Below are 24,802 nucleotides of genomic sequence, written 5' to 3'. Positions count from 1 at the left end.
AGAAGCACATACTACTCCCGGGATTCCCCATCAGGGTTCTACATCAGGATCTGCCCTACATACCCATAACAGTTCAGACATAGTACCTGCTGGAGGCAGAAAGGACTCCCTTGCGTTTCAAGTCCAGAGAGGGGTCCCTGAAATCAACCTCAAAGATTTCCAATGTGCCATCTGTACTAAAGGAGGCATCTAGCTGCTGGGCAGCTGTTCCTAGGCAGAAGAAAAGTCAGGAAGAGGCAGCATATGAGCAACAATATATGCATGGATTTGGTGTATAAATGGTTAGGCAGTAGAGAAGAGGAGGAACAGGTGAGGACTGGATATACCCTTTTTCAAATGGTAACTCCAAAGAAAGCATCAAATGCTTAGCTTTAAGCCATAGTCCAAGGTTGCCCCCAGGTACCAAAAACTCCTAATATCCCCTTGCTTATGCTGCTAGCCAACCCCACCTTTTCATGACTCTAAAACTTTCTTTGATGCACAATAAAGAACCCTGGATACTAAGTTTCTCTTCAACCTATGTACTCCACTGGATCCTCATCTACAGTATCACCATACCTGTGGCCAGATACACAGGGTACTGGCTGGCTGGGCTCCACACTTGCACAGCTGGCCGCTCAAGTTCCTTCAGCTTCATGGTCTGTCCTGTAGGTGGCAGAAAAGTGACATGGCCCTCAGCCTACTGAAAACAGAAACCAGCAAGCTTAAGGGCCAGATCAAGGGGACACCTGTGGACACGAGAGCTTGTTCCTCTCTCTCCACCATAGGATGGGGCATTTTGGGGCAACACAGGGTGACAAATACATGACTGCCTGCAGATCTGTAATGACAGTTCATTTACCCAGTTACTGAAATCTAATGCTTTAAACCCTAAAAGATATTCAGCCACACTGGCTGCCACAGGCCCAATGGTGATGATAACCATCAAACCAGATAGTCTCTCAGTGATCCTACCCATTCCCTTGGCTTTAAACATCATCTATATGCCGATGACTCCCAAGTTCATATCAGCAACACAAATCTCTCCACTGAGCTACAATTTCTTATCTACAACTGTTAATCAAATATTTCCACCTGGGACTTCCCTGGTGGTGCAGTGGTTAAGGATCCACCTGCCAGAGACAGATTCTGTAAGGACTCTGCAGGCTACTTTAAAGATGGTGTCTCATACTTTGAATGAGAATAGAAACCACTGGAGGGCTCTAAGCAGTGAAGTGAAATGGCCTGGCTTCTATTCACTTTGGCTATTATGTTAGGAATACACTGGAAAGGGACAAGGATGGAAGTAAAGAGACCAGTTAGGAGGCTATTGCAATATTCTAGATGAGAGAATATTGTACTTACTATTTCAAAAACAAATAGTTTTTCTAGAAAAACTGGAAAGATTAAGTATGAGTTTAGATAATTATTCTAATTATAAATATAATACCATCAAATTGTAGAAGATGGGAAAATTTTTACTCACATTCCCTTTACCCTAACACAACCACTAAACATTTTGCTGTATTTTCCTTTCTTCATATACAACCTTTTATAACTACCATTTATTCTCCTAACTACTTCACTCAAATGTTTTATTTTTCCACGTTGCAACATAACCTTCAATTTTGAACAGTACCAAAGGGATGTAAATTTATTGTTATTATTAATTTTTCTTTATTATAATGAATAACATGGCAGCAAACTTCCACTAGTTTAATAAGCAAATAAATGTTATCTCATTATTTAAATTTACAGTTCTTTGCTTACAAGTAAGTCTGAATAATGATCCTTATGTTTGTTTACCACCTCTATTTTCTATGTTATGAATTGCCTGTTCGCGTTTTCTGCTCATCCCTACTGGGATCTTCTGTTTTTTTCTTAACAATTTGAATGCGCTCTTTAAATAATAAAGACTTAACCCTACGTCATAATCACTGAAAACTAACAAACAAAAAAAACCAAAAAGACTAAAAAAAAAAAAAAAGAATCCACCTGCCAATGCAGGAACATGGGTTCGATCTCGGGTCTGGGAGGATCCCACATGCCACGGAGCAACTAAGCCCCTGCACCATGACTACTGAGCCAGCACACTTCAGCTACTGAAGCCCATGTGCCTAGAGCCCGTGCTCTGTAACAAGAGAAGCCACTACAATGAGAAGCCCGTGCACCGCAATAAAGAGTAGCCCCCGCTTGCCACAACTAGAGAAAGCCCACACGCAGCAACGAAGACTAAATGCAGCCAAAAAATAAAAAATAAATGAATAAATAAAGACAAATTTCCACCTGGATCTAGTAAAGATACCTAAAAGTTAGTCTGTCTAAAATGGAATTCTGTATTCCACCATCTTGCTCGCCCATCTGTTCTTCCCTCAGTTTTCTTCATTTCAGCAAATGGTACCACTACCCAGCCAACTGCTCAACCCTCAAACCTGAAAATCACCCTAGGTCCTTCCTTTTCCTTATTCCCTTCTAATCTAGCATTAAGTCTTCCAGATTTTACCTCCAAAATGTATCTTAATCTGTCTATTTTTCTCCATCTTCACCACCACCACTCTATTTGAAGATACTATCATCTATCACCTAGGTTACTGGTCATCTCCCTGCTACTCATTCCCATCACTCAATTCATTCTCTGCATAGCAGCAGAAGAAAACTTTTAAAATAAAAAACAGGATTTTGGCATTCCACGCTTAAAATTTTTCAGTGGCTTCATCTCATTCAGAATAAAACGCAGGGCTCAAAGGCTCTAGCCTATCACTTCAACTTCATCTCTTGCTACTCTCCCACTTACTTATTGTGCTCCAGCTGCATTAGCCTTTTTTCATTTCCTGGCTTTTCCCCACTTTAGAGCTTTGTAAATTCTGTTTGCTATACTTTGAAGGCTTTTTGTTTCATTCTCTGCATGACTGGTTCCTTTTCCTTATTCCCTTCTAATCTAGCATTAAGTTTTCCAGATTTCACATCTTTCAAGGCTCAGCTTCTCACCTCCCCAATGAGGTGAGCCACCCAGTCCAAAACAGACTCCTTTTTTTCTTCTTAGCAATTTGTAATTATATATTTATTTACATCCACATTGTTGGTGCTGTCCACCAATAAGTAAACTCCATGAGAGATAGCACTGTATCTGCCTTGTTTGTTGTGTTATAACTAGTGTCAGGACACTGTCTGGCACATAGTAAGTGCTTGATAACATTGGATGAATGAATGCAGACATCTATTTTAACTCTGTGGTTTCCAAACTAATTCTAACACATACTCAAGGTGCCATCCCAATAGACTAGCAAAACAGCAGAAAAGTTTTTTAAAACAAAGTTAACACTGAACTTTATGGAGTAAACTTCAGACCCACTGTGACCTGCTTGAGCAAGCCACAGCCAAGTTAAGTCTTGACCTACAAAAACAAAAGTTTTATTACTCAATCGCAATTGTACTTTCTAGTTTGAAGAAAGTTTAAAGCTGGCAACTAAACCAAGATTTCCTGGGGACCTCTTAAACACTTGAGGCTACATCATGAATATTCTGACTAGATTGTACATGATATTATACGGTCACCAGTGCCACCTGCTGGTCAATACCATTTTCACGTTTCTGGAGAAAGGTCTCAAGCGAGAACTGCAATTAGCCCTGTGCACTTGACACGCATATCTCATTTAATTCTCACAATGGTTCTGTGCGGTCAGTACTGTTACTATCCCCATTTTACAGAGCAGAAAACTGGCTAGGCCAAGCTGTGAACCCCAACCAGCCTCCAGAGCCCAGTGCCTTTAACCATACCAGTCTAAACTAAACTCCATAAAGTGTTTAAATCCAAGACAGCCCACAAATTGGGAAGATAGGCTTTTAATTTACTTTGTTCAGAGACATCTGTTCACAAAAAAGGTCCCCGCTGCGATCAGAATGACGGGGCCCGGGGGCGTTAAAAGTGGGTGAACTATGACCACTCAACCAAGAGCTGGACACACTCGTTCAGTGAAAGAGGACGCCGGCTGCCCTAGGCTGTCCAGTCCCTCCGGAGCACGGTCGGCCTTCCCCGCGGCGCGCCGGCGTCAGCACGGACAGGCCTTCCCGCTCAGGCTGGACGCAGAGACCCGCTGCCGACTCTGGGCCCAGGCCAGGTCAGGGCCCAGGGCTGATGGGGGAGGCGCGAGGGCAGCGCTGGAGAGAGGCCGTCGTCGGGCTGGGGGACCCGGGCGCGGCAGGGAGTGTGAGCCGGGTGCAGTCCGAGAGCGGGGCGGGCGTCCTGGGGCCCCCTGAGAGGCACACCGGCTGGAGCCCCGGGGGCGGGCCGGAGTCTCCGGGGAGGGCGAGTGCCCCCCCGGCACTCTCCCAAGAGAGGAGTGGCGCTCGGAGTCCCCGGCACGGCCTTTGCTCTCAGGGGCCCCAGGCAAGCGCGGACAAACCAACCTGCGCGGAGAGCCCAGGCCAGCGGTTTTGCCAGTCGTCGTTCAGGGCTTCAGAGCTCAGCGCTGTGGACGGCGGCTGCGGAGGGCCAAAAGTAGTCCCGTCCCGCCGGCACCGCAGTCCACACGCGCTGCCAGGTGCCGGGCCCAGGACCCGGCTGATCCACGGAGAACGTCCCCTAAGAGCATTACAGCTTTTAGTCGGGCCTCCGTCGCCTATCCTGTGATTGCGCAGTGGGTCAGATCCCGTGACCAGTAAGTTCTGGTCTATTCGAGTCAGGCTCCTGGGGCAGCCTCTGAAAAGGGAAAATACTAATTCATTATTTACTTATTGAAGCGGCCCGAGCTCCAGGAGCTCTCAGTGGAATCCACTTAGTTGAAAAGGTAAAAAGCAATCTAGGCCATAAATAGCGGTGAGTGACTTTTTGCAGCCCAGTAACAACTGGTGCCCTCAAACTGTTGGCTGAACTAATTAATTAAGGGCTATACATGGGCGGAGGGCGAGGTACTGAGGACCAAGGGCTTCTTCGAAGGTTTCAGGAACAAGAGACAGGTGTCAGACGTTGGAGATTCAAGAAGGTGAGGAAAGTCCCAGCAAGGAGGAAGGGGCCCAAGCAGCTAATAGGCGCCCTGGTTTCTCATACCATGAATGAAAGAGGTTACAGCTGGGGGAGTGGCTGGATACAGATTGTGGAATACCAATTCAACTCTGCAGGTAATTGGGACTTGCTGAAAATTATGGGTAGATATGCAATAAGATTATATCAGACTAACAATATGGATCCCCTTGCAGAGAGAACAGAGCTGGAGGTAGGGAATCAAATTAGTAGACTAATAGAATAATCTGGGTACCAGGCGATGAAAGCCTGGATTAACAGTGGCAATGATTGTAAAAGAAAGCTGGACAGGCTCTTATGACTGAGTTTGGGGGTGGGGGTGGGTGATTATACAGTGTTTATATTGATTGAGGGAATTATGGCATTTCTAAATAAAAATGTTCTGTAGGCACTGAAGATCTTGATTCAAAACTTTAATCTATGAATTCTACCATATTCCAGCCTGATATACCTCCAAAGATGGTGAGCTGGTTACCTTATGACAGGGCAAGTCATTGTGACACAGCTCTAGATTTCCTTTTCACATGGATGTGGGAGTTTTGAACTTAGGACAGAAAAGAATTTAGGGCATTGGTGGCGCCTGCCCACTCTATGTACTAAGTAATTCTTGAACTTCTTGGCACCACAACAGTGGATGAGAAACAGGGTTGAAAACCACCTCAGGCAACACCCTGAAGTAGGGAATGAGGCCGAGGTGTCACTGGAGTGCTCTGAAAGAAATCTGAACCAAAGGCATAAGGTCACAGTAAGGCATGATTTAAAAAAAAAAAAGGAAAAAATGTGCACCCTTCCCTCAACTCAGACATCTTAGAAATTCTTTTCACCTTGTTTTATAAATACGAGTCTCTTCTTCTAAGTAACTTTTTTTTTAAATAAATTTATTTATTTATTTTCTTGGCTGTGTTGGGTCTTTTTTGCTGTGCGCAGGCTTTTTTTTTTTTAGTTGCTAAGTGAGGGCTACTCTTCATTGTGGTGCGCTGGCTCCTCATTGCCATGGCTTCTCTTGTTGTGGAGCATGGGCTCTAGGCGTGTGGGCTTCAGTAGTTGCAGCACATGGGCTCAATAGTTGTGGCTCACGGGTTCTAAAGCGCAGGCTCAGTAGTTGTGGCACACGGGCTTAGTTGCTCCGCAGCATGTGGGATCTTCCCAGAGCAGGGCTTGAACCCATGTCCCCTGCATTGGCAGGCAGATTCTTAACCACTGCGCCACCTAGGAAGCCCCTTCTAAGTAACTTTTGAAAGCAATTTTTTCTTGTGCAACTTTATATCCCCAGGACCTATCAGTGTCTGATATATATTAGGCAGCCGTTTGTTAAATGATTATCAGATGCTCTAAAGGACAGAGAATGAAGACATAAAAAGCAGTGGAGACCTTCAAAGAGAGGCGTTTCAGTATAGTACTGATACCCTGATCTCATAAAGGTCTTTCACTGCCTGAACACCACTAAAGGACCCCTTATCTGCAAGAGGAAGTCAAAAATTATCTGCACTCCGGTTATATTAAAACTTCTGTTGGCCGCACTGTCTTATCAGCACTTTCCGTTCAAGGCTACTGTCTCCCCAGTCACTGCTATGCAGGTGTGAACATGTTACAACAGTTCATTTATAACTGCAGTGCGAGCAAAAATGGATGCTCCACTTGTGATTTGCACAAAAGAAGAGCAGCGTGCAGTTTTTTGTGGTCTGAGGATGTACCTGGTGCCGTTATTTATCAAAGACTGTGCACAGTATGGAGAAAGTGTTTTGTTGTGAAGAAGTGTGTATGAATGTATAGAGATGCCTTATTGAAGAGCTGAAGCCTGAACTTTGGATTAAATGCAGAGGACTGCTATCCAAGGAAGGGTGTTGTGATCTTGCACGACAATACACATCCACACACTTCTGCTCACACTGTCAACATTGCAAAAACTTTGTTTTGAGGTGTTAAAGCATCCTCCCTATAGTCCTGATCTTGTTCCATTGGACTTTCACCTGTTTGGTCCCCTGAAAGCAGCCCTACAAGGACGAAGATTCATTTCTGATGAAGAAGTAAAGACTGTGGTGCATTCGTGGCTTGCAGCTCAGCCTAAAACATTTTTTAATGAGGGAATACGAAAGCTTGTTGACAGATGGACAAAGTGTATTGAAAAGCAAGGAAACTATGTTGAAAAATGACTGTCTTTTCTAAAAGTTAATTAAAATAAATTCTACAGCCAGAGTGCAGATAAGTTTTGACTCACCCTCATAGCATGGACTTGTTGCATGTATGCTTTTGTTGTTGTTTTTAATTAATTAATTGTCTGCATTGGGTCTTCATTGCTGCATGCGGGCTTTCTCTAGTTGCAGTGAGCAGGGGCTACTCTTTATTGTAGTGTGCTGGCTTCTCAGTGTGGTGGCTTCTCTTTTTTATGGGACAGGTCTTCAGGCAATATCACTGTAATTTAAGAAAATGTCGCTAAAGGGAAGGACAAATATTGGTTCTCTTTAAATCAGATGCATTGAGATAGACCCTCAAAAACATGATTTTTCTCTTTCTAAGGCTATTATAGAAGCTTGGATGAATCATTAAGGTAATGAAAGCCATGCATAGGTTCAGTAATAATTCAATGACTATCCTGTAATACATGAATACAGGTAATGTCAACTTACAAGAGTCTAGGATTCAGAAGTTGCTTTGGAAGAAATACACATTCTTTCTTTTTTTAAACTGAAGTATAGGTGATTTACGATGTGTTTTTAATACATACATATTCTTATAAGAGATATAAGAGGCAGTCACAGCCCTAGGCCAGTCCCCAAACACCTATTTATCCTATGATATACTTGAAACATGTTAGAGTACATTTTTTTAGCTAAGCAGTATTATTAAAAAGGTTTTTTATGGGAAACAAATCCTGTTCCAACTTGAGAGGTCAGGAACATACCCTTCTTCCTCAATCCTGTAAATGGGGACGAGAACTACCGTTACCACCTGCTGCACAACTGGAACCTCAAATACCTTTTCCAACGAAATCAGCAAATCAACATCTTCTTGCGCTTAAGCAGTGGCTATTCCTGGGGAAATGAGGCACAGATACCACAGCACTAAGTTTTATTAGGGATTTCATTAAGGTAAAGTCTTAGGATTGAGGGAGGCGGTTAGAGGGCACAAAGCCCATGAAGCCTCCTCAGATCTCATAGTGCACCACCGGCTCAGGTTCTTTGTTGGGATCACCACCTCGTTCCAGGTACAGATTATTGTAAGGATACTGCTTTGGCCCCTAAGGAGAAAACACAGGTCAGCAAGAACAACATATATCCAGCCAATACCTGGCTACACCCCACTCTGAGCAAAGAATCACACACAATAAATGGGTACATGGTAGCCTTGGTCAGACCCAGCTGGACTAGAACAGCAAGAACAGCACTCCTCTTCCCCTGCTCAGCCTATGGCAGAGAGAAAGCCTAGACTGTAAGAGAAGTGGTGCCTACACTGTTTATGGGGTGGGGGAGGGAGGGGGAGAGGGAGAAAGCAGAGAGAGCGAGAAAGGGAGAGTATGAGGGAGAGCTTTCTAAATGAGATGCTGCATCCATCCATCCCACTCTCTCTCGGGGTCGAGACAGACTCAATCTCCTTTAAGTCACTCAGCCTCTAATGGTTCCACCACTAAAGTGGCCTAGCAAATGAGGCGTGCAGGAGCAGCAGTGGGGGAAAGCACAGAGGAGACATGGCTCGGACGTGCTTTAGGGGCTGCTGGCTTTACCAACAAACAGCTGTCAGAGAACACAGCTCAGGGGGAGGAGAAAAGGGTGATGTGCTTACAGAACTGAAAAATGAAAGAGCCACACTGTGTTTCTCGCTCTCCTGAAGTGAAGTTAGTGCTCACACCAGCCCTATGTGCACTCTGCAGCCTGGGGCCCCTGGGGCTCAGGAGGAAGGCTTGTGTCAGTGCACACACACATACTCGCTACTGTTAGGACATTGATTATCTCAGCAGAGGTAGCACTGTTCAGCCAACTGCAAACACGGCAGCCTCCTGCTTTCAGTTCCCTTCTTCACAATCTACCCTGTAGACTACTCCCAGGTTAATCTTCCTAAAAACCTAGACTTCATTATGGCATTCTTTTGTTCAAAAACCCAACATGGCTCCCTGCTACCTACAGGCAGACCAAGTCATTACTGTATCCCCAACCCTTAGCACCTGCTGTACTGGTACATGATAAGGGCTTCATAAATATTTATTGAATTAATGTATTACTATACCATCAAGTCCAGATCCCTTAGCCATGCAATAAAAGGTGCCCAACCTAACTGATCAAACTCACTTCACAATATTTTTTAACACAGCAGTTTCCACACCTGATTTCCCAGGACATCAGAATTACCTGGCAACTTGTTACATATTGATTCTAGTACCCCATTGTGGAGTTACTGAATTAGGCTAAGAAGTGGAGCTCAGGAATCTGAATTTTTAGCAGCTCTCCAGGTAACCAACGCAGCTGGTCATCTAGGAACTATTTATAAGCCTATTCCACTTCGGCTAACCCACGGTCTTCTTCCTTCATTCTGTTTTCTCTTGCCCCAAATGTTCTCTTCACTGTCTAAAATAGACAGCATCTAGCATAATCCTTCTCCTTAACAGCAACTGATACCCCCAGCACATACATTCACTACACACATTTATACACAAAAACGGTGCCAAGTTCCTATATATATATATGTTCCAATGCTGCTCGTCATGTATCTAAATTTTCTTCTTATCCAAATTAAACGTCCTTAAAGCTAGTATATTTTCTTTCTCTTTTAAAAATTTATTTTAAGTATAGTTGATTTACGTCTGCTAATTTCTGCTGTACAGCAAAGTGATTCAGTTATACATATATATACATTCTTCTCATATTCTTTTCCATTATGGTTTATCACAGGATACTGAATATAGTTCCCTGTGCTATACAGTAGGACCTTGTTGTTTATCCATTCTATTTATACTACTTTGCATCTGCTAATCCCAAACTTCCAATCCATCCCTCCCCCACCCCCCGCCCTGGCAACCACAAGTGTGTTCTCTACAGACAGAATATTTTCTATGTCCTTTACATTCTCTAAAATCTAACTGTCCATGCTTGTAGTATACACTTAATTGCTTCCAGTACCCTATAGGAAGTGCCCTTCACACCAACAAAGGAAAAGCTTTCAACTCGAGATTCCTTGACTCTACCTTAAAAAATCACTTACTAAAATATTATTGGTAAGTACAGTTCCCCAAATGGCAACTCTAAAGGCTAACTGGCTTCTCCATTCTCATTCCTTACCTAGTCCTACAGTTTCTTCTCACTCAGACTGATCCAAGATGCAGGCAGGAGCAGTGCTCTGGTACTTGTAGCAGGCCAGTGGGTAAGGCCCTCTATAGGCCTTACCAAGAAGCCAAGCTTGGTATTGGCTGGATCCCACAACAGAGACTTCATTCCCTCAGGAAACAGGACTAAGTGTGACTAATGGAGCACTTATCAGATACTCACCACAGGCTGGTAGGTGGGGTAAGTCTCCCCCACCCAAAACATGAACAGCATGAAGGCCACGAAGCCGAAGAGGTGCTTACACATGAGACTCCAAGAGACAGGAGTGGGGGACGTGTCCACACGGTTCCTGATATACATGTCTAGATCCCAGTGCATCTGAGACAAAAAGGCAGATCACTGTCACATACTGCTCTTCCTGCAAAAGGCAGGCAGTCCAGAGTGATTAGAGCCTCATGCCAGGCTTGAAAGGCATTCTACTGCCCTGGGCAATATTCTGAGGGCAACTTCTGAGATACTCTGGCCCACAGGACTGGATGCTGGCTTATGTCTAGGTTCGGCTGACCAGAGACAGCCCAATCATGGAAGTTCACAACTCTTACAATACAGAGCTTTGACTCTTACAATACAGAGTTTGATTATTCCCGGAAGCCTCATTCCACACACCACACTGGGAACCTCAGGTCTCAGATTGCTGGACCTTGCTTCCTTGGGCAGAAAAACCTTAGTGTTACTTGGGCAGAAAAGTGCCATTTGAGCCACAGAAGACACAGGGAAAAGGAAGGTAGTTCAAATGAAACATAGTTCTCTCACCGGTTCACCCCAGTTCAACCGCAGGTCTGGGTGGTCCCAGTCATACCATGGATCCCTCTCCTGCTGCGAGCGGTCAGGGAGCTTCGGGTAGTCACCACACCTGACAGATAGCAAGAACTTCTGGACAGGGCTCTGAGCAGCCTCACTGAGATAATTCAGTCTCCTCATCTCAGAGATGAGAAACTAAGTGACAGAGATAACTGCCTCCCCTAAGGACCGAGGAACTAACCTTCAAATCAAGATCTCAACTTTTTTTCCCCTGTGGTGTACATATTGAGAAATGCTGGGTTAAAGGGTCACTAGTAAATATCCCAAACGTCCCCCCAGAAAGACTGTGCCAATTTACATTCCTACAAACGGTATAAAAGAGATCCATTTTCCTGAACACCTTCCAATACCAAATTTATCATAATGAAACAAAATAAAATGGTTGCTAATTTGATAAGTGAAGAAAAATCTCAATTTTTACTAAGCACAGAACTAACTGCAGAAGTCCAAGCTGTCATTAAAAATTTAAGTCAAACTCTGAGACACTTTACCATATGTAAGCTTCTCTTATCTCCTTTCAAGAAAAAGAAAAAAAGTCACACAATGTTGTAACATTAGCACTGTAAGGAAACTTAACAATCAGTCACTCTGTTTCCCTCATTAGACAGAAAAAGAGACTGAAGTTTAGAGTCTGAACCTTAAGGTCGCCCAGTTAATTGGAATAAAAACAAAAGGGTACAGAGTAGAAAAGCACTCTTCATAGCTGTGTTTCTCAACCACAGAGTTGACATACATCTCCAAGTCTCAAACACCTCATGGGTCTTCTTGATAAGCTGGATTTTTACCCGACAAATCCAGGTTCAAATTATGCAGACTGCTACCAAGGCTGCTCATGTCCACAAAACAATAAAAGACATAGGAAATGATGACAACTAGACATGTGTCACAGAAAGTGATTGGAAAACAAGACGAATAGGAGCTGCTGAAACCATGACTGAAAGAGTGATGCTAGGACAGAAAATGAGGGTGATGGTAATCACCTCAGATAATTAACCACTGGGATGTTAAGGGGTGCAGGGAAAAACCATCAACTGGAGTAAAGGAGTCGGCTATTTAATCTGCTTTAAAATTACTACAATTTCCACAAGGCTAACAGCAAAGATATTTTTAAAAAGAGAGATACACACATAAATATAGAGTACTCCATCTACAAATAAGGTTCTCATGACAGGTGTCCAGCTCCAGCCTGGTCACGTGCCTAGATGACAGCACCTGAGCCCAGCAGATGCTCAATCTAAATGAAACCTTGCGCTGTGGATAGAGCCAAGGAAGGTTCTTGCTATTCCGGGGTCCTCAAGGGAGCTATTAAAATCTCAGCTTCCTCGTTTGAGGAAACAGCCTGAGCCAAGGAGAAAATTGAAGTCTTTTCGTCTGCAGCTGCTCACCCATCCCCTCCCACCTCCCTCCACCGAGAAAAGCATCCACACCACTGACTCTAAGGGGTCACGAAAAGGTTCAGAGAAAAGGGTCAGAGTAGAGCTACCCAACCCAGCCCAACTTCTCCCATCACTGCCCAGGTGCGAGCAGACCCTATCTCACCCCGTGCCATCATCTGGGTACGGCTCGTAGTCTTCTACCCGCATATTATACTTCTTCGCGGCGGCAGCCCGTTCTTCTGGGGTTTTGGGATAGGGTCCCGGGAGCATGTCCTTGGTAATGTGGGAGGCTGGAGAGCAGACGAGGGCACGTCAGAAGAGACACCATTCCTCCTGCCACTCTGAAGGGTTCAAGCTGCAGTGGCTGCAGAGGCTGGAGCCCGAGGCTTCAAGGGACCAGCAGACCCTCCACCAGTGTTCCTGGATATACCAACTTCACCTCTGCCCTTGCCCGGACTCGGCTGCCGCGGTATCCACAATACCCACCCTCCCCACACACACCAAACCTCAGCCCCGCCCCCGCCCCCCGCCCCGAAACGTCGCCCGTTTTCGCGGACCTGTCCGTGCACCCATCGGCGCCACGTTTCGGGCTGCCCTTTGCAGCCATCGGACTCCCAGAACACCCGCCCTGGCCACCGCCATCTTCCCCTTCTTCCCGTTTCACCCCGCACATGCGCAAAGCCCTTGTCACGGCGGCTGAGCCGGGCCAAACGCGACAGGGGAGAAAAGTCTTAAAGGTTCAATAAGGGCGGGGCTTAAACGGTGCTGGGAAGCCAGAGGGAAGATGAGCCGATGCATAGAGGCAGAGAGGGAAAGCGGGAAGGAGAGAAAACCAAGCCCGTCACTGCTTTGAGGTTTCAGATTGTTGTGTCCCTTTTCTCCCTCAGCTGACTTAGACGCATCCAAGGATAATTGGGACTCAGAACCTGAGCATCTCAGGTGGACAGCTGACCCATCTCCCCCAGGACCGGTACAAGCAAAATGAGCCTGTCTTAATCTCTTTAATGACTGCTTGCGTTTTTTCTCTCCTGCTCTGGCATTTCCTCCTTCCATCCCCAAATGTGATGATGCTTCGAATTCAGCCCTTGGTCTTGTCTGTTCTTGTTCTGTTTTTCAACTTAGTTATCTCCTTTAGTTAGACGCACGGTGCAACACACAAATCGGCCCCGAACTGATTCTTGTTTTGTTTTGTTTTGTTTTTGCCGCGCGGCTTGTGGGATCCCAATTCCTCGACCAGGGATTGAACCCGCGCCCTCCTCAGTGAAAGCACGGAATCCCGACCGCTCGAAGACCAGGGAATTCCCCTGAACTGGTTCTTCAGTTTCAGTTTCGTGTTTACATCCGAATGTCCCAGTCACCTCATCCCAACAAATGTAAAACCAATCCTATCATCTGAACCCGCCTCAGATTTGCTAGAATTCGCTCAGATTTGCTAGGACTTGGATACATTTCAAGCCGAACCACTATTAGCGAACACTAACCTAACAAGAAGAAGGGGGGCGGGGGGAGGCATTATTGTTCGCATATGAATATGTTTTCATTTTATTTACACAAGTATGATTTGCATAATTTACAGTACAAATATGCGCATATTTAGGGTGATCACTGTTTCGAAGTAGACTCCATTATTATAGACATTCCCAAATTTATATCAGAGCAATAAAAACTGATATATACTATTCAGTATATGAATATGGGGGAGAACTACTTTACAGCAACTTGCCCTCTTGTAAATGAGCATTTAATTGGTGTTCAGAATAGTTGGACGACATCTGCATTCAACCAATAGCAAACCCTGATTTAAATCGGTCGAGAAACAGAATTGGTCTAAGACAAAAATGCCTTTAAGTAGGTGAGATGGTGACACAGGCAGGAAAATCAAATGGTTCCAAGCAAAAGATAACCGTCTTTGATTTCTAAAGAATTCAAGTTGCCATATATCTTTTGCTGAGGCCTTAGGAGCAACCTTTACCCAAAATCTATCTACTGGACAGTTTATTTTCCTTCTGACTTCCCTAGGTGGGTCAAGTTTGCGTCTCTCTCCAACCATCAGTGTAAAATTAAATACCGCACTAAACTCGCCTCCTTCTTTGCCTGTTGTGTAGGCCTCGGCACGCTGGGGCAGCAGTAATATTTTGTGAATTGATTAACCCGCTGATCACCCCTATTCAGTTGGAACTAACGCCTGGTCCCCCAGTCTTCGCGGGCGGAGCGTACGGTGGAGAGCTATAGGTTACCGTTAGGAGGCGCTCGCTCAGGGGTCGGCCCCGCGTTCTTAGTGTCTCTGGACCGCTCTCTCTCGCAGCCTATCTCTATGGTTTCCGTTGTGTTTTCTCTGGAATAGGCGGCGCTTCCGCTTCCGGTGGGGCCGTCCCTAGCGGCGGAGATGTCGGCTACTGCGGCGGAGGCCGCGGCCTCGGGCTCTGGAGAACCCCGGGGAGAGGCTGAAACCCCCAGCCCCGCCTGGGATGAGTCCCAACTGCGTAGTTATACCTTCCCGACCCGGCCTATCCCGCGTCTGAGTCAGAGCGACCCGCGGGCGGAGGAGCTTATCGAGAATGAGGTAGGGGGCGGGGCCGCGTCTGAAGCGGGAGGGGGAAGGGACTAGGTTGGGAGGAGAGGTCAAAGGCGAGTGGCGCTAGAAGGGAGGGACTGGCCGGGCTGTGGACTAGAGCCTAGGGGGAGAAGGAGAGGGAAGCGAGGGTAAATGGGACTTGCGGGGTTCGTGCTGGTCGACAGAAGTTGTTTTGAAGTTGGGAGGTAGTTGGAATCTTGGGACAAGAGCTCACTCTCTCCTTCGGACGACTTCATTTGTTTTTTTCCACTTAGGAGCCTGTGGTGCTGACCGACACAAATCTTGTGTATCCTGCCCTAAAATGGGACCTTGAATACCTGCAAGAAAATATTGGCAACGGAGATTTCTCTGTGTACAGTGCCAGCACCCACAAGTTCTTGTACTATGATGAGAAAAAGATGGCTAATTTCCAGAACTTTAAGCCGAGATCCAACAGGGAAGAAATGAAATTTCATGAGTTTGTTGAGAAGCTGCAGGATATACAGCAGCGAGGAGGTGAAGAGAGGTAAATTCCCAGATCTTGGTTTTCCATTGGATGTAGGGCATCCATTTTCCTTTCCTGTACTTGTTTGAGGATGAGTTTTCTAGTTTGAGGGATGATGGAATGACTAGACTTGAACTGTGATTCTCTAGTTTGTTGTCTTCATAAAGTGAGACTCACACTTGTCTAGCAGAGTCAGGTAGGTGAATGAAATGAGTGTAGTTGTTTGGGTGAAAGCTGTGATGAAGCGGAAGGCGTATGCCCTGTTCACAGTGAGAAGTCATTACTTGACTCTTGTTTCCATTTCCGAGAGCAGTCCCAGGGTTGCCAGATAGTCTGATTTTTTTCAAGAGAAGACAGAAATCAGGATTTTTAAAATCTTTTTGACTTTTAAATGTGGGCAACTAATTGAAATTTTTAAAAATGCTGCAAGAGGCCGCTTTAAAATGTCTGTCAGTGGATTTCCTGAGATTACAGGTTTGCAGTCTTTGTCCTAAAATATTTGAATAGGGGCAGTGCAGGCTGAAAAGTTGGATAAGTGAGGTTGGGGAGAATATTGATGTTCTGCGTTGTATTGATGATAGCAAACACAAGACACACACACACACACACACACACACAGGAGTGACTCTTTTTCTTTACCTTTATCTCTTTTTATGAGGGCTGCCTCTTGTGTAGGTCCCAGACAGCACTCAGTCCCATGCTATAACATTGCCTCTGGGGAATTACTGTCACTGAGTACTTGATGGTGAATGACTATCTCCATTTCACATTTGGTGCCTAACCCTGGGCTTTTCTTCAAGCTATTGCCTCAGTTCTTTTCCTGACTCTGTTAGCAGTATGTGGCAGAGTGAAAAGATTTGAAACATCCTTTTTTATTTTTTTTTGGCTTCCTGACTCTTAGCTGTTGTCATAATGATGGAACTTTGACTGAAAGAGTTTCCAGAATCTGAACTATGGTTTATTTGTTCTTTATGTCTTATAGAGATGGTTCACTTGAATCATTGCATACATTAATGTCCTCAAATTTACCACGGTGCACATGTGCACACATACATACACCCAACGTTGAGAAGAGAGATTAATTTAAATGATGTTGGTGGAGTGTAAATCTATTGTATGAATGTATGCACTGGAATGAGCATGAAATAAGACACATGAGTCCTCTGGTTCCTCAACCACTTTGTTTCTTGCTTCCCATAGCTAGAGTATTTTGCCTAAGTATGAGTTTTGAGCGTAGTCTGTACTTTATTGGTGACTTAAGGAAAATTTTTTTTACTGTTTGCAAGTTTTGTCCTACCAGCTGACTTGAGCACCAACCAACTCCATTGTATAATTGTATAGGTTGTTATGATTCTGGGGTAAAGGGCATTAGGATCCTCTTTGAGCTATTTTGAGCATTTACTGTTAAGGTTTCACAGGAATTGTTTAGATTCCTATTTGGGGAGCGTTCCTGACTGTCAGAGTTGAGAAATACTTGTATGAACACATGTACATCATAATCTCTGGGGAGCATTCCAAGGTTGCATTCGAGTTTTGAGGGTTCCATATCGCCAAACAGGTAGCTATTTCCAACTTACCAAGATTTTTAATTAATGTTGCCTTAAACATCATGATTCCAGGCATTAAGATACCTTTGAGCTTTTGAAGTAATGCTCTTAGGACCATTACTTCTTTTCATGTTTGCCCCCTGAATAGTTTCTTTTGGGGCTTGATCAAGTGTGTTTGGCTTTTCATATCTATTAAGTAACTTCTTATCTTCTTTAGGCATGTTAGTGGCCCTGGGTCAGTAGAAAGCTTAGTGAGGTATCTTTGTTCAGCTGTAGATGGCTGCTACAGATAGGTGGCTGAATCAGTTAAGATAAACTAGGCTTCAGTCCAGGGCTCAGCGACTTGAAGCAACAAAGGTTTATTTTTCACTCATGCTACATGTCCATCTCAGGTCACCTGGAGACTCTACTCTTAGATTATCTTTTCTACTCTGGGATCCAGATTGTTGCAACAATTGCTATCTGAAACTTTGCAATCACTGTGGCAGAGGGAAAGTGATGTTGTGGTAGTGTGTACTGATTCTTAAAATTATAGTTTGGAAGTAGCACAAGTCAATTCTGTGGACATCTCATTGGCCAAAGCGAGTTAAATAAGCAAGCCTTGCTTCAAGGAGGTGCACAAGAATAACTCTCTCACAGGGAGGGACTAGCTCTTGGTGAACAGTAATACAGTCTGCCAAAATAGCCACTAACGGCCAAAAGGGATGTCTCGGGCCCTGAGAGTTTCTGGAAGAAGGCTGTCATCATTCTAGGGTCTTTGGGTAGGCTTCGAGGAATCTATGAAATTATATGAAAGTTCAAACTGTATGTGCTTTTTTATGGGGAACTTCGTTTGGATTTTTTTTTTTTCCCTTGGATTCTTAAAGGATTCATACTGTGACCCAGAAAAAGTTAAGAATCATTTCTTTAAAATATGAAATTTGGTGTTAAACAGAGCTCAAAGAAGGATAGGTAAGGATTCAGTTCTGTGAGCGTCCCATGACTGCAGCTATTCATTGTGGGAGATGTTGGTGTGGGCTTGGGTTTGGATTTCCAGGTGTGGGAGGCCATGTCAGGGACAGTGTACACATGCATTAATGGGATTTTCTTCTTGGGGAACATAGGTTGTATCTGCAGCAAACACTCAATGACACTGTGGGCAGGAAGATTGTCATGGACTTCTTGGGTTTTAACTGGAACTGGATTAATAAGCAACAGGGAAAGCGTGGCTGGGGGCAGCTGACCTCTAACCTGCTGCTTATTGGCATGGAAGGTAAGAAATCTTTCCGAAAGCAGCATGGCTTGGGGTCATGTGAAGTGATTTCTAATCCTTTCCCCACCACTTATTTGCTCCATGACTTTGAACAAATCACGTAACTTTCTTAAGCCTCAGTCTCCTGATTTGTAAAACAAACACAGCAATACCTTGTAATTAATACCTTGTAATTATGAAGATTAATGAGATTATGTTACGTCTTTAAACTAGTTTCAGGCACTCTAAAAAGAAAGTTCCCTATTCCTTTTCTCAGCTTCTGTGTGAGTGCATATATTCAGATGTTAGGGATCTCTAAAGTTCTGCTATTTTCTACTGGATTTGTCTATATTCAGAAGATTTTTATCCCAATAGAAGGGGGAAACATTTTTCCAATGTAGATTTTCCTTACCTTTTGAACAGATAATACATTTATGGGGTTAAATTCAAAAGGTATAAATAGGTATATAGTGATAAATCTCTCTTCCACTCCTATTTCCCAGCCTCCCAATTTCCTTCCCTCCCTTTTGGCACCGTGCGTTAGTTGCTTGTGTATCCTGCTAGAGGATTTTACACATACATAAGCAAATATGTGAATACTTTTTTTTTTTTTTGAATAAAAAGAGAAGCCTTTAAACTCCCATCAGGAGAAAGAGAGCTACTTACCAGCCAGGGTCATTGTATCATTCTTATCTTTATTTCTGTCACTTGCTCAGTGCCAGGTCTATGGTAGGTACTTGGTAAATGGTGAATAAATTGGGTTGAACAAGGAAGCACAGTAATTACTCATTGTCATTCACCACTAGGCTCTGAAGTCTCTTCTCCTTTGATTGTCCTTTCTTCAGATTTGGATCCTTTGCTGCCAGTATTAATAAAAGTTTCCAGCAGTACAGCTTATGAATTGACTCTTAACCTGTCCCTTTGAAACCAGCTCTTGGTTGACCTGCCAGGAGCCAGTTCTTGTTTACTTGACTCTGAATTTTTATATTGCCTTTCGATCCTGTGGTAGTGGGCAGGGAAACGGATCCCTCAGGTAGAGATGAGAGAGCAAGTCTCCTTTGCGGATGCACATGGACTCTCTGCACTAGGAAAGCTGCTGTCTTGACCCACCCAGGCGAATGTTTTCTAAACTCCATTCCCTGCAGAGGGCCCTTGATCTCTCAAGGACTGTGCAAAGGATAAACATCAGACGCGGCCCCAGTTATAAAGAGCAGATGGAGCATACATACACTAGGGCAGAACTAACTCAGGGTGGTATTTTAAATGATTTGTCTTATTCACAGTGTACAGTACTCTTCAGGAATCTGATATGCTTCCCCCTAATGAGAATCAACAGCTCCAGTGTTGATCTAAAGAAGTGTTGCAATCCCACAGGTGTGCTGAAGTGGGAGCAAAGGTTCAGAATCTTTGAGCTCCAAAGCAAGTACATATTCGTACAACTTAAAATGCTTAACTCCATCAGAGAAGATCATGCATGCATTGCTGATACCAGTCATTTCAGTTGTTTTTAACTATCGTTTTGCTGCCCTTGAATTTGTGCCATAGTCAAGAAGAGTACAAGCACATGTTCCCCTCAGCTGTCTAAAAGCAGACTATTCCTGTGAAACCTTCCATAAGCCGAGATGATGTAAAACAAAGAAGCAGTTACCTTAGGACACATCTTGCTAATGGATGCACACAGTAAATTGAGATAAAGCACAGATGCTCACAGACACAGTTTAGAGCTGTGGTGGCTTGACACTGAGGTGCTGACTGGATGCTGAGATGCTGAGTGTGGTTTCCAGTGGAGGAGATTGGCAGTGCCACTCTCACTGCTCATGCTTGTTGCCTCTATAATGGCTCACTGTAAAACAAACACTGAATGATTGCTTTTTGTTTTTTTGTTTTTTTTTTTAGTAAAAATGAAAATTCTCTTTGGATTTCTTTTGGTTTAGCAAAAACAGGTACAAATGTAGGTCTTTTGTAAAAGTAAAGTGGCGTAAAGCAAACTTTTGAAAAGCAAGGTATACCTGTACAGAATGTATTATTTTGCCAAACTTGTATCATTTTGACGTGCAATTGCTTCCAGTAAGGGCAGCAGCCATCATTTAAGAAAGTCTACTTTGCTAATGGATGGTGAACCCTTAGCCAGTGATGTTTGCTATTAGACTTATCACCCATTAAAATTGTAACACCTAATTGGCTGAGAGTTGTAATTACAGTCACCCTGATTTTGCCTGAAATTTTGATTTAGAACCCTTTGCTGAGAGGGCAGATTGGGTTTCTCTCCAGCATTGGGGCCTGTGTTGCATCCTGTGCAGTAGAGCTACTGCTCTGAGTAAAAAAATGTCTTTCTTCCTACAGGAAATGTGACACCTGCTCACTATGATGAGCAGCAGAACTTCTTTGCTCAGATAAAAGGCTACAAGCGATGCATTTTGTTCCCTCCGGATCAATTTGAGTGCCTCTATCCATATCCTGTTCATCATCCATGTGACAGACAGAGCCAGGTGAGCTTGTGTGGTCTGAGGAGGGTGTAGAACTCCTTTGAGATCCAAGGCTGGCATGTCTTTCCCCTTCTCTGTGGTGGTATGCCAGGTTTGGACCAACTCAGTTTCACAATGTAGCTTACATATTCCAGGCCCCTGTGGTGGTCCCCAGATATGTAGGGGAGACCCCATCACTGATGCTGGTGGACTCTGGTTATTCTTTTTGGTTGGATTATAAGTTCATGAACAAAATGTGTATGTCTCCATTGGGTTTAATAATTGTTTACTTTTGTCATGGATGCTACTTTTTTTTGATAAAGAGAAGGGTGAATCGAAGTGAGATATGTCACTTAATGTATTTTCTGGATCTCAGTGAGGTATGTGGTTGACTTTGTGGCCAACCAGAGAGCTCCTCTCCTTTCTTAAGGAGAAAGCTGCTTAGCTACCTCGTGTAGAAATCTTTGCTGGTTGGAAAATGTGTTTGGAAAAAAGTTTCTGAAGGTTTGGGTGAAGGATTAGTTCTAATTCCTCAGATCTGCAGGCCATGAGTAGGTTTTCTGACCTATAAACTGTGATGATTGGCTTCTGACCTCAGGAACACTGAGGCCTAGTATTCTTTATCATTTAACATTCAGCAGTGCCTGTCTTCTTACATCATTCTTAGAGTTTGTGTATGTTTAATGTGCATTGTGTCTTCTACTGGATATAAATTCTATATATCCAGACTTTTTTAAGGCATCTTTCTTGACTACCAAAGTAACTGATAAAATTTGGTGATTGACTGATTTTTTTTTTCTCTTGAACCTCTCAGGTGGACTTTGACAATCCTGACTACGAGAGGTTCCCCAATTTCCAGAACGTGGTTGGTTACGAAACAGTGGTTGGCCCTGGTGATGTTCTTTACATCCCAATGTACTGGTGAGGATGGGGCTAGGACTGGGGGCTTCTGGAGAGCTTTCTTCCCCATTCCCTGGAAAGCCTTATCCATGTCTCTTCTTTTGAGTTGCGGCAGGATTGGACTTATGTGATATACAGGAAGGTTGGCATATCTAGGTGGTGAGCATACTGAACAGGGGGAAATGACAATACTGTTTCTAGACAAGGTGACAGTTCCTCAAGTCCAAAGAGGTCCCAGAGGCTTGAGACTAGAGAAACTGTTCTTGACTCTTTGGTATTTGAAGACCGAACACTACTGCCTCTAGCCCCAGGGTGTGTTTGATAGACTGAGCTTGAAGATACTGTCTTCATTATATTTCTTAGCTGGACTTTACCTAATTTTAGAGGATCCCTCCCTCTGAAAAGTAGTGGTGGCAAACAGGAGCCTGTTTATTTTCTTGCAGGTGGCATCACATAGAGTCATTACTAAATGGGGGGATTACCATCACTGTGAACTTCTGGTATAAGGTGAATATGGCTTTTTTCCTAGATGGGAGTGGGGTGAGGTAGGTGTAATACATTATTTGGGGGCAGGATGGGGAGGTTGGCTATCTCTGGAAATGATTCCCAGGTCTTTGGGGAGATGAATAGGGTGGGGTTGAACTGGGTTTCTTAAGGGAGGATGGTGCCAAGAACAATGGGTGACACTGAAGCCTACTAAAGACTTTTCCTGAGCTGCTGCTTCCTTTGCAGGGGGCCCCCACCCCTAAGAGAATTGAATATCCTCTCAAAGCCCATCAGAAAGTGGCCATAATGAGAAACATTGAGAAGATGCTTGGAGAGGCCTTGGGGAACCCACAAGAGGTATGTGGCTGCCCCAAGGTGGCACTCCTGTGACTCAGTGGGCAGAGTGAACAGGGAAAGTCCGGATTGGTGTCATAATTCTATAGCTCTTCTGTTTCAGTATCATTGTCCTGTCTCTTCATAGAGGTGATGGGTATGTTCAGAAAATCCTTGTTTTCTGGTGAGAGCTGGGCTTGACTGGCAGATCAGTTATAATCTGTTCCATACTAGTAGTAATGTTCCCCATGGGGCTTGTGTGCCAGCTGGGGCCCCTGAGGGGATTCCTCTGGAACGGGAAGCGAGCAGTAAAGCATCTCCTCACATGCTTCCAGCTGTGCCAAGTCTGCTCTAGGTAATGTTGAGACCTGCTTCCCATGCAGGTGTGCCAGTGGCCCATTGGGTAAATGGGGGAGGTTTGTGTTTGTAATGCACTTCCCTCTGTCCTGTGGATAGCCTCAGCATCCAGAGCACCTGTGGGCTTGGGAGATTGCACCAGCCCCAATTGCAAGTGATCTTTTCAGAATATGGAGGCATTTAAGATTCTTGAGGCACATTTACAAAACATGCAGATAAACACTCTGGGGTGTCTGGGGATTATTAGCTCCTCTGACCTTCTGTTTGCCAATTTGGTGTTGCTTACAGATATAGGGTATTGTGAGAGGGAAGGTAATATAAGATGGACCCAGAGGAGAGGGCTATGCCCTAGAATACTGGGTGGACATCCAGGAAGAGAGTTGGTTAGAGGGTTTACAAGATTGAATGAAAGCCTTGTCCTTGCCCTTGGCTGGACATTGATGTCCCCAGACACACTCCGTCCGGCTCTGGGGCTAGGGGACAGGCAGTTCTGACTGGCTCCTCATGTCTTTTCACAGGTGGGGCCCTTGTTGAACACAATGATCAAGGGCCGATACAACTAGCCTGCCAGGAGTCGAGGCCTCCTGCCAGGTGACTGCTAGCCCGTCCACACCGCTTCATTGATGAGGACAGGAGACTCCAAGCGCTAGTATTGCACGCTGCACTTAATGGACTGGACTCTTGCCATGGCCCTGGAGGCAGGTGTTCGGGGCAAGGCAGGGTGGTTGGCACTCCACTCCCATTCGGAGGGACTTCTTACCCTTGCCTCTGTGCCCCAGCACCTTCCCTCTCTGCCCCCTAAAGTCCTGTATTCAGTGTGTGGAGTCCCCAGCTTCTGGTTGTCATCATGTCTGTGTGTTAGTCTGTCAATCTCGGGATGTGTGTGCGTGTGTGTGCCCGCACACGCGTGTATGTATTTGGTCCTTGCTCCCTCCTTCTGGGTCAGGATGCCGGTTCTGGCTCTCAGCTCTGTCTCCTGCAACCTCAGTGCCTCAGCCTGAGAAAGAGGAGATGCTCTTGGACGCCTCCTGCATCTGGGCTACAGGGCCACAGCTCTTCTAACCATGAGGTCAGTCTGCCCCCTCCTAGTTTTCACGGAGTGAGGCTCTAGGCTAGTGGGAGTGATTACTGGGACTCTAATAGGGAGAGGGAGAGCCGGGAGGCTTGCCTTTGAGAGCCTAAATAGCTTCCTAGGAGAGTGAATTAGACAGGGTTCCAACTTGGACCTTCAAGCTCAAGCCATACACAGAAAAGAGCCTTGGGACACAGGAACCAAGGATTGTGCAAAACTTCCAAATTACAGACACATATAGCTTCTCTTTTTCAGCACCAGCTCTTGCTCTCTGTCCTGGGTGCCAGGAGAGTCCTCCTAGCTGTGGTTTCTCTAGATTCTAGGGGTGCAAGCCTCCGTGTGGATGTGTGTGCCTGTGTGCATGCATGTGTGTCCACACTATCCTGCCTCTCTGCTTACCAAGTTTCTACTGCTTAACCTTGTCCAGTGGGACCTACAGCGGGAACCCCAAGGCAGTACTGCCTGACCTGGTCTAAAGCTTTTAAACACATTTTTAGTCATTGGATGTGGGTCAGGCCTCATTGCAACCTACCTGAGGCTGACTGGCTAGAGCCTACAGGTCCTATGATCCTCCCTGTCTAGGCCACATCCTCTACGTCTGCAGAGCTTCCTGGCTCAGTAGACAAAATGGGGTCAAGCCTAGGCAGCTAATTCACCACCTGTCATCCACCTCATGGCAAGGGCAAAAATGTAGCCTTGCATCTTAAAGCCAGTGCCTCCGCCAGACCCCACTGTAATGTTCCACAAACACCCTCACAAGTCAGGGCAACTGGTGGATGATGGAGTGGAATTTCCTTTTCTGTTCATAGCTACTCATGGGAACCCCTCTCAGGGCTGCAGCTTAACAGCTGGGCAGCTGGG

The 24,802-nt window shown here is 44.9% G+C and overlaps 3 protein-coding genes across 19 annotated transcripts in view; 1 reads left to right on the top strand and 2 right to left on the bottom strand.

Annotated features, from left to right (window-relative positions):
- Positions 1 to 4,588, bottom strand: part of SEC31B (SEC31 homolog B, COPII coat complex component) — a 63,132-nt gene extending 58,544 nt beyond the window's left edge. For 9 of the 16 annotated variants that reach the window (XR_009053711.1, XM_057734923.1, XM_057734922.1 and 6 more), the window contains exons 1-3: positions 4,387 to 4,588; positions 559 to 645; positions 87 to 210 (exon numbers count right to left, since the gene is read on the bottom strand). Coding sequence is in view for 9 of the 16 variants with exons in the window: in XM_057734923.1 (XP_057590906.1) it covers positions 87 to 210; positions 559 to 637 (203 nt within the window). In the remaining 7 variants the exon portion in view is untranslated. Of the gene's footprint in view, positions 1 to 86; positions 213 to 558; positions 646 to 3,944 lie in introns of those variants that run through there. The other 7 variants (XM_057734924.1, XM_057734925.1, XM_057734921.1 and 4 more) reach the window with 3 other exon arrangements.
- Positions 4,589 to 8,051: 3,463 nt separating this feature from the next.
- NDUFB8 (NADH:ubiquinone oxidoreductase subunit B8) lies at positions 8,052 to 13,164 on the bottom strand. Of its 2 annotated transcripts, none has more exons than XM_057734913.1 (5): positions 12,978 to 13,164; positions 12,655 to 12,781; positions 11,068 to 11,167; positions 10,477 to 10,632; positions 8,052 to 8,237 (listed from the first exon to the last, which is right to left on the bottom strand). In XM_057734913.1, the coding sequence occupies exons 1-5, from the start codon at positions 13,162 to 13,164 to the stop codon at positions 8,145 to 8,147; spliced, it is 663 nt and encodes a 220-aa protein (XP_057590896.1). In that variant the 3' UTR covers positions 8,052 to 8,144. The 2 variants fall into 2 exon arrangements, with proteins under 2 accessions (XP_057590896.1, XP_057590895.1); XM_057734912.1 differs by having other exon boundaries at positions 13,049 to 13,161.
- Positions 13,165 to 13,346: 182 nt separating this feature from the next.
- HIF1AN (hypoxia inducible factor 1 subunit alpha inhibitor) lies at positions 13,347 to 23,700 on the top strand. The gene is made up of 9 exons (XM_057734030.1): positions 13,347 to 13,461; positions 14,836 to 15,054; positions 15,321 to 15,571; positions 18,201 to 18,349; positions 20,672 to 20,817; positions 21,608 to 21,714; positions 22,137 to 22,200; positions 22,426 to 22,536; positions 23,388 to 23,700. The coding sequence occupies exons 2-9, from the start codon at positions 14,878 to 14,880 to the stop codon at positions 23,430 to 23,432; spliced, it is 1,050 nt and encodes a 349-aa protein (XP_057590013.1). The 5' UTR covers positions 13,347 to 13,461; positions 14,836 to 14,877; the 3' UTR covers positions 23,433 to 23,700.
- The last annotated feature ends 1,102 nt before the right edge of the window (positions 23,701 to 24,802 follow it).

The sequence above is a fragment of the Hippopotamus amphibius genome, chromosome 5 (assembly GCF_030028045.1).
Source record: "Hippopotamus amphibius kiboko isolate mHipAmp2 chromosome 5, mHipAmp2.hap2, whole genome shotgun sequence".
In the NCBI taxonomy this organism is placed as follows: domain Eukaryota; kingdom Metazoa; phylum Chordata; class Mammalia; order Artiodactyla; family Hippopotamidae; genus Hippopotamus; species Hippopotamus amphibius.
Note: the sequence above shows the minus strand (reverse complement) of the source record. Positions and strands in the feature narration are given on the sequence as shown.